General features: G+C 44.4%; 2 protein-coding genes across 2 annotated transcripts in view; one reads left to right on the forward strand and one right to left on the reverse strand.

The window, feature by feature from the left end:
• The window catches only part of RFX8 (regulatory factor X8), a 47,666-nt gene extending 41,526 nt beyond the window's left edge, over nt 1-6,140 (reverse strand). Inside the window, exon 1 of the mRNA XM_079972768.1 lies at nt 6,014-6,140. The gene's annotated coding sequence lies outside the window, so the exon portion shown is untranslated. The remainder of the gene's footprint in view (nt 1-6,013) is intronic.
• LOC307214232 (acetylserotonin O-methyltransferase-like) lies at nt 212-10,828 on the forward strand. The gene is made up of 8 exons (XM_079972976.1): nt 212-437; nt 2,289-2,463; nt 3,398-3,527; nt 4,038-4,106; nt 6,040-6,158; nt 7,136-7,276; nt 8,572-8,694; nt 10,583-10,828. The coding sequence occupies exons 1-8, from the start codon at nt 366-368 to the stop codon at nt 10,789-10,791; spliced, it is 1,038 nt and encodes a 345-aa protein (XP_079829102.1). The 5' UTR covers nt 212-365; the 3' UTR covers nt 10,792-10,828.
• Nucleotides 10,829-11,101: the final 273 nt, after the last annotated feature.

Consider the following 11,101-nt stretch of genomic DNA (forward strand, 5'->3'; position numbering starts at 1 on the left):
TGTTGTCAATATCTGGGTGTAGCAAAACGTACTGTTTGTGTTTTACATTTCTGTTGTGCTATTCTTTTTTTGTAAACCACCCTGGGATCATGAATCAAGGGTGGTATAAAAATACCTAAATAAAGAAACAAGTTCAGTTCCACAGAAAATAACTTTTGGTATTTATGATCCAGTTGTTGCAATTAATTCATCCAAGGAAACTTATCAAGTATCCGCAGAGTCTGTTTTGATTCCAGCTAAGGATCTCTTCATATGTTTTGTGAATACAGCACAGCAATATTGCAAGCATTGGTGTGGCACTGAGGAAGAGTGGTCTAAACAGCAGAGGAAGACTTCCGTGTGTCTGACAAGAGTACTGAAGACCGATGGACTCTACAGAAGATATTGAATGTATTAAGCCCCTGCTTCAATACAAGTACGGATGCCTAGTCTCAAAGGTATGATTTGTGGGTAATGTCTATGAATAATGAAACTCTCAAGGATTTTCTACATATAAATGGTAGTGCAATTAAAATTCCTGTCTTTTCTGAACATGTTTGCTTCCCCTTTGGAACTTGGCCTAGTTTTGATGTTTCTCTTTGTGGTAACATAACGTGAAGGCACTTCCAGACTCTTACTAATTTGGGGTGGGATTCACGTAAAATACCAGCAAATGCAGGTTACACAATTACAGCTGATTCATTGGGAGGTTTTGCGCAACAATCCTGCTCCCCCCAAAGGATGGTTTTTTTGCAATAAGTAAAGTCATAGGAATATGTGATAGGAAAGGGTTAGATAACATTTTCTTTGACATAGTGCTATCTGATCTCTCTGAAAACAATAGGAATGAATGTTCAATTAACACATCACCTGGAAGCACCCTGAGAAAATGTTAATGTGGGTACAACACGTTCATTATAACAAAATTTAATACATTTTTATAAATGTTTTATTAAATGTGCATTCCAACTAGGTCATACTAACTGAGGGCATGTTTGAAAAGACTGTTTTTCCATGGGCAAAGTTACGTTGGGGGGGCATGCTTTATGTTGGGGGGGCAGAACCTCAGTTAGTTAAGGTTTTTTATTATTTGATTTAGGGAAGGGGCAACTGCCTGGTCAACTCCATTCCACATTCCACATTTCAATATTTTAATTTCTGCAATGCCATTTAATCACAGTTTAAATGATGCAATGCTAACAATCTGCTTCCAATATATGAAGCACTGAAGCAATCAAGATCTGTTTTCCTGCTCTTATTGCATGATTTGTACACGGGAAATAGAAATAGGGAATAAATACCAGATTCTCCATTTATTCTGTTGGAACGCATGAGACTTGGAGAGGCTAGACAAAACACATTGCAGCCGATGACTGTCACAAATGCCTGGCTTCACCCAAACACCTTGCGCCACTCTGAATAAAAAATACAAGCAACTCGTCTGTTTTCTCGTTGCTTTTGCCCTAGAGAACTTTGTACAGAATGGCTTTACATTTTCAGTGTCGAAACCAGGCCAGATTCCAAAAGGGGAAGCAAACATGTTCAGAACAGACAGGTACATTTTAATTGCACAATGTCAATAGTCAGGTCTCAGGCTTTTGTGTTCAGTCATAAACTAACACAGCAATCCCCTATTGACAGAGGTTCCCAAACTGTGATCTGCAGACCACAAGCAGCCTGTGAGCTTCATTCAGGTGATCTGCAATTACTACATTCCTTTTTTAAAAGTTCTTTGGTTCCACTTTTCCTTGTACATTCAAGGTAGCTAACAACAGATGTAATGCAATGCAGTAGAAACCAGTAAGCTCTATATTTTGACTCTGTGTGCTCCAAATGAGGTTGCCCAACTGTGCATGTGCAGTGCAGACTGAAACGTACACACCACCGCTTAACTGTGTATTTCGGTTTTAAACCGGACGCAAGCTGGTTTGAAAGGAAATGCATCAGACAACAGTGTTTCTCAAAAAGCTACAGGATACAAATGGATTGTGGCTCATGTCACGGGTACTTGACTTTAAACACCAGAGGTGGAAGCGTGCTGGAGCCAGCATAAATGGTAATGTGTACACAGCCTTTGTGTCTCAAAAACATCTTCTTTCAACATCCTTTCTTCATAGTTGTATATCAGGGATGGGAAGCCCACGACCCTCTAGATATTGGACTACATATAGACTGTGGCTGATGGGGAACCCAACAGCTTCCAGAGGTCCATGGGTTAACCACCACTATGTAGATGGCCACAGGGTCTCTATCCTTCCTGTGAATGACCTGGATTCACTTTTGTAATCCCCACCCCCATTTATTTCCAGATTATGTTTACTGCTGCTGAGTTGGGAGTATTTGACCTGCTTTTGGAATCAGGCAAACTCATGCCATCAACAACTATTGCTGAACGTCTGGGCACCAGCTTCACTGGAATGGAGAGGCTGTTGGATACCTGTGTGGGCTTAAAGCTCCTGCGAGTGGAGAGGACGGACAGCCAAGGTAACCACACTGGAAGGAGGAAGCAACTCAAGTTGTTTCGAAATTCTGACTCACTTGTAGCTGAAGATGACTGTTTTCAGCCATCTTATCTGCTAAAGTGTACAATGGTGCCACCAGGACGCAACTTCAGGACAGATGCCCAAATGGAGCAGGTCTACCATAACTGGAAGCAAATGAAGTCATGAACATTGCCATCTAAATAAGGGAGACACCTAAGAAACTAGAGACGCAGGATACTAACATTGGTCTATCTAGCTCAGTATTGTCTCCACTCTGACTGACAATGGCTCTTCAGGGTTTCAGATGGGGTCTTTCCCAGGAGGGCTTGTGAAAGGGGTGCACATGCCAGCAGGGGCCCCCAGACTTTTTAAAAAAGGAAAACTGGGCATTTCTGAAGAAAGTTAGAGCACAAAATGCAGAGGTAGCTCTAATGCTTCAGCACTTGGCAGGCAGCACCATTGCTGAGGATGCTTGATTACTTAATCACTGTTGTTATCAGAGGCAAGAATGTTGAGCACCCCCACCTGGGACTCTCCTAGAGTAGCAGAAGACAGTGGAGGATGCAGGAGCAGGAGGATGTTTGTTAAAGCTCTGCCTGGAAGCACCTTGAAACACAAAGCACTCTCCGGCTAAAATCTAAGTTGTATTTTCTTAAATAATAAGCTTTTGAGCTCACCCATTAGGAAATGAAATGGAAATAAATGCCATCACAATTATAGCTAATGAACTTGATGCTTTGCTCTTTTCTGAAGAATTACTAGTTTGTGTAGGAAAGGGATGTTCACTTGGCTTCATCTTACTACTTTCAGGGCTTTAGATAATTAATTTGTGAGTTGTTGCTTCAGACATTTTGTTCACACAGTTGCAGTTAAGGAGAAAAGCTTGCCTTCTACAAAGGTGTGAAAACATTGATTTCTTTGTTCCCTTCTATCAGCTCTTTATGGAAGCACAGATTTTTCCAATCTCTACCTTGCTGAATCAAGCCCTAAGTCTCAGTATCATCATATGATGTTCTTCTCTGAAATCACATTTCGGAATTTGAACTACTTGACAGATGCAGTGAGGTAAGGGGGGGTGTGTATCTAGCTCTGTGTACTCATGTAGAAAATGGCTCTTTGCAATGAAATGCTGAACTGCCTTTGGAAGATGACTGCCATGAGGAAAGTCAAGATGTCAACTGTTGAAAGTGATAAAGCTAAGACTGTGTAGACATTTTTAGCTTAAAATGCATCTAAGTTGTTCTTTTTCTCAATTCAGATAAAAGCTGGTTTGGGAAAGAACCCTGTGATTTTACAGCTACAGTTTAAAAGTGTTACTCAGACTCTGGTCTCTGGCTGTTTCTGGACTCCAACTCCCATCTTTCCTTGCTAGCAAGACCAGTGGTCCGGGATGATGGGAACTATAGTCCCAAAACAACTGGCAACCCAAGTCTGAGAAACACTGGTTTAAAACAATACATGTAATTGTTTGTGCAATGTATTCTGTTTTCAAGTGGTGGTGGGGAACATCTGGAATTTACTTTGGTCATTATGCTACCTAATTTTCACCCAATTGAAACAAATTTTCTGTTTCAGGCAAGGAAAAAGCCCAGTTGGGAAAATATATGGCGATTCATCTAGCAATTTTTTTGATGTCCTTTTTAGGTAAAAGCAGGTCGTTGTTTTTAGAGGCGGGAGTTCTTACCTTTGAGGGAATGGGTGTTTGTGTGGACAGGCGGAGTCTCCCCAACCCCAGACAGCCCCCAAGTGGAATAATGACTCAAGACAACGTGCTATGGGATTAAAACTGGCCACAACTTTATTAAATTTCAGATGTAGGGAGACCTTGGCTCAGGCATTGGGCGTTTATCCTTCCCCGTCCCCAGCCAAGGATCTGGGAGACATCAGGGTTATCCAGAGTGTGTGGGGATTGGGCTGGCTCTGGAGAACATAAGTTCAAGCAGAGAGCCCTCCCCCTGTTTCGCTGCCGGAGGGGAGAGCAATGACAACCTCTCGGCATATGGCCAATGCCTCCCCTTCAATGGGGAACCCTGGGATCACTGCCACAAGGGGGGCGTGGGTCATCGGTTCATGCCCCCCCCCCCATTTAGGAAGATAGACTAAAGGATTCTGCCCAAGGCCTGAAACTGCCAAAGCTGTGACATTTTGCTACGGGAAAGGCAAAACCTGCCAGTGCAGGAAAATTCCTTTCTGGCCCTGACGTAGCAGCGCCTGCGTACCTGTGGAGAAGAGGTTAACCTGCAAAAGAAGACTTAACTGAGGGAGGGCAGGGTGGGAGAAGCTCTGAAGCCAACTGACGCTTCACAGGTAGGGTTCACCTTCTGTTGTGTGGGCAGGATGGTCCCTCCCCTTACCTGGCTGATCACCTGGCAACGCCTCCCCAGGCAGGATTGGACGATTGGCTGAGGTAGGCGGAGACCTCCAGGTATCCAGCCTGGGGAGGATGAAGCCAGCCTGAACTACTAGGAGTCGCACTGGGATCTGGGGGGCTGCGCATGACCACGCAAAAGGTGGCCATTTGATGTGGGGAATGGTCATTCTTGTCAGACTGAACAATTGTGCAGTTGTAGGAAACATCTCTGGGAATGTGCATACAATCCAGACATTTGAAAGGGTACCGGACGTCCCCCATTGCCCCCCTTTGTAGCATTTTTAGTATTTCTCCAGCAATGCTGGGAACAATGTTTTCAGTGGCCTTTGCCTGGGATTTGCACATCCTGGGCCAATTCTGGTTGGATTTCAATCACAACTGGTTAGAGCACTTCAGTCACCTAGACACCATGGGACCAGATACCGTGGGTCTTGCAGATGACCTATTTATTGAGCACTTCGGTTGTTAGGAGCATACCTGTTTGTCTGGTTGTGGGGAGATTACCGTATTTTTTGCTCTATAAGACTCACTTTTTCCCTCCTAAAAAGTAAGGGGAAATGTGTGTGCATCTTATGGAGTGAATGCAGACTGCGCAGCTATAACAGAAGCCAGAACAGCGAGAGGGATCGCTGCTTTCGCTGCACAGCAATCCCTCTCGCTGTTTTGACTTCTGAGATTCAGAATATTTTTTTTCTTGTTTTCCTCCTCCAAAAACTAGGTGCGTCTTATAGAGCGAAAAATACAGTATTTGAGAATGAACATTCTTCCTGCATCCTTCCTGATTTTCTTGCAGGCTGTTCATACATCCTTCCAGATAATCAGGTTATTCCTTCCACACATTTCAGTTTATTTCCCCATCTTTTTCCAAACTGCAAAAAAAAAAATCAGTTGTTTTTTTAAAGTGGGTCTGTTGCACTGGAGCGTCTTATTTCGTTTTAATTCCTTAAAACTGAATTTCCCAGTATGCTCTTCAGTCCCTCCTGTAAAACAATGACAGTCTAGAGGTGGCAATAAGTCATATATCGCTTCAGGCAAAGAATTTCCTGAAATCATTCCTTCCAGCACAGCAGATGACAGAGCAATTGGGGCTTTGTGGTGTTTGCCCAGAGCATGATTGTGTGATTGAGAGTCAAGCCCTAAATTACAAATCAGGCTGCACGTGGGTATTGTTTCCGCTTACCTGCCAAAGTCATTTTGAATCTACAGGTCAGAGGGCGAGTTGAAGAGGTTCTCTCACAGTATGAATTCCAATTGGCATTTGTGGGGCAGAGATGTGATGGCTGCCTTTGATCTTTCTCACTTCCCACTCATTTGCGATTTGGGAGGTGAGTTCCAGACAGGAGCAAGCTGAAAAGGCCTCATCTGTCTTTCTTTTTCTGCCTGTCAACGTCATGTGGGTGTCTCGTGTGTGCCCTATTCTGGTACAGTTTAGCCATTAACAGCAAAAAGATTCAAAACAAGACCACAAAAATTCCAAAGATGGGTGATAACAAGAAGGAACATATTGTTTCTGTTCTCCTGTTGAAAACATCCTTCAGTGGTATTACTCTATTTGCCTCCCAGCTGTTTTCCTCTATTAGTTTTCATATGTCAGGACATGTTGAGTAATTTTTTTGGTCAAGTTCATCCTCTTGTCCTGCAGCATTCTTCTCCTTGACTATTTGTTTTGAATCTGTTCATTCTAACCTAGTATTTCGCAAACTTGGGTCCCCAGCTGTTTTTGGATTACAACTCCCATCATCCCTAGCTAGAAAGACCAGTGGTCAGGGATGATGGGAATTGTAGTCCAAAAACAGCTGGTGACCAGAGTTTGGGAAACACTGGCTCTGTCTCCTCCACAAACTTGACATCAAGGGTTATCCTTGCTAATCATTTCTGCCTATCCTTATTCTACCTGCAGTCTGTCCCCCCGCCCTCCTTGTACGCAATGAATTGTGTTGCTTTCCAATGCAATATCCTAATCTTGTAGTTTAATTTTGAAATGTTCTGTTCTATGCTACTCCAAGATATTATGTTACGGTGGGGGGAGGATATGGATGCCATAAATAAATAATAAAGTATTCCTCCAATGTATTGTGTTCACATATTTTGATCTCCTTATATCCTGAATAATCTGCGGCACAAGTTCAATCCTGTCAAATCCCTGAAGCTACTCAGGTGGTGACGTGTGTCCCTGCCCATGAAACTGTTGGAGAGGCATTCACCTGAGGTGATGTCCTGATATTTTGCACAGGAGTGTTTGAAAGAAGCTTTGAGATGCACAGAGGTTTTCATTTTTGTTTTTCCTTGTTCTCCCTTGAAGGAAGTGGCTGCGGCTTGGCTAAAGAATGCATTGCCTTGTATCCAAACTCTACGGTGACCATTTTCGACTTACCCAACGTAGTGGAAATGGCAAAGAAGCATTTCGTATCCCCAGAAGAACACCGGATTACTTTCCATGAGGGTAACTGTGGTTTGTTCTGATGTGTTATTACCAGGAATACCATGTCCTAGGGGCTGAGCCCTCCCCTCCCCATATTTTTGGGGAGGGGGCCGGGATTCTCCCATGTTCAAAGGAGGAGGAGGAGGAGGAGGAGGAGGAAGGAAAGAAGAAGAAGAGTTTGGATTTGATATCCCGCTTTATCACTACCCGAAGGAGTCTCAAAGCGGCTAACATTCTCCTTTCCCTTCCTCCCCCACAACAAACACTCTGTGGGGTGCGTGGGGCTGAGAGACTTCAGAGAAGTGTGACTAGCCCAAGGTCACCCAGCAGCTGCATGTGGAAGAGCGGAGACGCAAACCTGGTTCCCCAGATTACGAGTCTACCACTCTTAACCACTACACTACACTGGCTCAGATAGAGGAGGAGGTGGAGGCGGAGGAGGCTAAGCACTGCACAACTTCAGTGACTAATTCCTTCTCCTCCTCTGCCTGTTGCGGAGAGGAGGGGGCAGAGAACCAGTCGTGGTGGTAGGAAGAGGAGGAGGACCCCCCCCCCCAGACATTGAAGCTGCACTGCCACCATGTTTGGCTCCTTCCGGCTCCTCCCAATGTCTTGACATCACACGTGCAACATTGGGACATTGCCCCTCCATTCTCGCTCGCATAGGTGCCAACTCCCTGGGACCTTGGGTGCCCAAGCACCCACAAAATTACCCATGAAGGGGCTGGGCACCCACAAATTTTAGTGCCAGGGCCATGCACACTGCATGGCACCCACAGTCACAGGGCCAATCTGGCACTCCTGTTCCCTCAGAAGTTGGTGCCTCAGATCATTAGATCATCTTGGAAAGGAAAGGAGGTATGGGTAGACATAAAACATCCCATACCTTATTATTCACCTACTAGAGAGTAAAATGGATTCAGAACAAAATCCAAGTGTGGTTGTGCTTTGAGCGGTGAATTCTGCTTCATAATTCTGCTTATTCCTTTGTGTTAGATAATAGTCATATCCATGCCTTACATTTAAATCTCTCTTTACCACTCTAACAGTCAAAGAGTTCTTGGTTTGTTCAGGCTGCTGACCTTACATAACTACAGTTCCCAGCACTCTTAGCAAACTGTGGCGTCCAGAACTCTTTGAGGGGAAGAATGTCCTTTGAACGTGCCTTGAAGTTATGGTGTGTAAAAAGCCTTAGAAATCAAGAATGACATATTCTGCTGGCACCAGCTTTATAATCAGGGTATTTTTGAAGGGTAGAGCTCAACTATTTAATTGAACCCATTGCTTTAATTTACCATCTACCCATTTTATTACAGGGGATTTTTTTAAAGACCCAATTCCGGAAGCTGACCTCTATATTTTGGCTAGGATCCTGCATGACTGGGACGACGAGAAGTGTGTGCAGCTGCTAACCAGACTCCACAAGGCCTGCAAGCCTGGTACGTGTGCTTATAAGGCAGGACTGGCCAAAACTGGAGCTGTGGTGGGCAATAAGTGCATACCCTCCAACATTTCTCTGATGAAAATTGGGACGTCCCATTCCATAACGATAATTTTACTATTTATACCCCACACATCTTACTGGGTTGCCCAAGCCACTCTGAGCAGCTTTGAATATATATAATAACATAAAGGTAAAGGTAAAGGTACCCCTGCCCGTACGGGCCAGTCTTGACAGACTCTGGGGTTGTGCGCCCATCTCACTTAAGAGGCCAGGGGCCAGCGCTGTCCGGAGACACTTCCGGGTCACGTGGCCAGCGTGACATCGCTGCTCTGGCCAGAGCCAGAGCCAGAGCCAGAGCCGCACACGGAAACGCCGTTTACCTTCCCGCTGGTAAGCGGTCCCTATTTATCTACTTGCACCCGGAGGTGCTTTCGAACTGCTAGGTTGGCAGGCGCTGGGACCGAGCAGCGGGAACGCACCCCGCCGCAGGGATTCGAACCGCCGACCTTTCGATCGGCAAGCCCTAGGCGCTGAGGCTTTAACCCACAGCACCACCTGCATCCCTATATATAATAACATAATAAAACATTAAACATAAAAACCCCTTCTCTATACAGGATTGCCTTCCGATGGCTATGGGGTTGGATAACTCCATACCTGCCAACATTTCTCCAATGAAAATAGGGACGTCCTAAGGAAAAGTGGGACATTCTGGGATCAAATCAGAAACCAGGACAGCTTCTCTAAATCAGAGGCATCCCTGGAAAATAGGGACACTTGGAGGGTCTGTAAGTGAGCCAGAGCTCACTGTATGCATTGCCTACAGAAAGGTTTTAAAACAAGTCTTGAATTGGGTCAAGATTGAGGTTTCATTTGTAGGTGCTTTGAGTGTCCTGGATGAACAGAAAAAGTGGGACTGAAATGTTTTCAAAAATATATAGAGAGTTTGGCCCAAAGTTGGGAAACATGTATGTGCACAGTCATGGCTTGGGCCTTGGAACAGATAGCCCCGTTCAAGTCCTAGTTATTCTGAGCAGTCCAGAGACTAGAGGCCTCAATCATTAACTCATCTGTTGACACATTGGCACCTACAGTGAGATCTCAATGCTTCTGATTATTTTCTGGTGCTTGACGCTCCATCCTGCTACCAGTCTGCCACTATAGTCCATTGGCTCCTCCTGCCCAGGATAAGAAAATACCAGTAAGATCTGGGACTTGTAGTTGTTGTTGATGATGATTTTATTATTTATACCCCGCCCATCTGGCTAGGTTTCCCCAGCCACTCTGGAGAGAGTGTATATATGATAGGGAGGCATCATGTCTCCCTCTGTAGCTCATACTACAAATCTTAGCATTTGCTGCATAAGTGCATTCTTTCTCTTATAAAAGAGCACCTCCATCACAATCTGACTAGAATGTCACTTCTGTATCAGGGAATTAAGTTTGTGCTGTTAAGGTTCTGTTGTTGTCGGTTTTTCTCACGGTAACAAGGTTCCTGTTTCATTTGTGCCACCCCTGCCCACGTGTGTTCCTAAGCTAGGAACTCAAGGTGAATAGTTGTAGCAACTTGCATTATCAAAATTCAGTGACTATAGAAAATGCTGCACCTATGCTGAGCACATTTCAGGCAGGCTACTGGAGCGAAAGTGGTGGGGAAAAGGATATTCTATGAATTATAATTCACAGCCTGCTTTGGTTGCCACATAGATCTTCCATTTTTATACAGTAGGGCCACTCAAGGTTAAACTGCTTTTCGTTTGACTTGAGCTTCTGATCCCAGGATGCTTGGAAAGATGAAGCCGAGCTCTTTGAACATGCTGTCTCAAATGAAGTAATGGTCTATCTTTCGTTTCCCTAACTTAATGAAATATACTTTGAAACAGGTGGTGGAGTGTTAGTGGTGGAAATAGTTCTCAACGAGGACAGAAGTGGGCCATTGGAAGCACACCTCCAATCCATGATGATGTTGCTTCATACCGAAGGAAAAGAGCGAACCCCTTCAGAGTACAATGCGCTCTTCAGTGCTGCTGGCTTCAAGGAGGTTCAGCTAAAGAAATGCCAACTCTATGATGCCATTTTAGGAAGAAAATAATGTTTCCCCTGCATCATTCTTGTGCATTGTCCAGAGAATGCTAGAACAATAAAACTGGTTGTTATATCATCTATTTATCTTTCGGCTGTAGACACCTGTTTATTTCAAAACACCAAAACATGACACCAAAACTCCAAGGTCCCTTGCAGTAGAGTTTGAATATCAAGATACAGTGGTACCTCAGGTTAAGTACTTAATTTGTTCCAGAGGTCCGTACTTAACCTGAAACTGTTCTTAACCTAAAGCACCACTTTAGCTAAGAGCCCAATTTCTAAGAGCCGCTGGAGCCCAATTTCTGTTCTTATCCTGA

This window comes from Podarcis cretensis (genome assembly GCF_951804945.1).
Source record: "Podarcis cretensis genome assembly, chromosome: 4".
Classification (NCBI taxonomy): Eukaryota; Metazoa; Chordata; class Lepidosauria; order Squamata; family Lacertidae; genus Podarcis; species Podarcis cretensis.

Coding starts and splice junctions, on each gene's coding strand:
- LOC307214232 (XM_079972976.1), top strand. CDS start 366: ATGGACTCTACAGAAGATATTGAATGTATTAAGCCCCTGCTTCAATAC. Junction 3,528..4,037: donor TACTTGACAGATGCAGTGAG/GTAAGGGGGGGT, acceptor TTTCTGTTTCAG/GCAAGGAAAAAGCCCAGTTG. Junction 4,107..6,039: donor TTTTTTGATGTCCTTTTTAG/GTAAAAGCAGGT, acceptor TTGAATCTACAG/GTCAGAGGGCGAGTTGAAGA.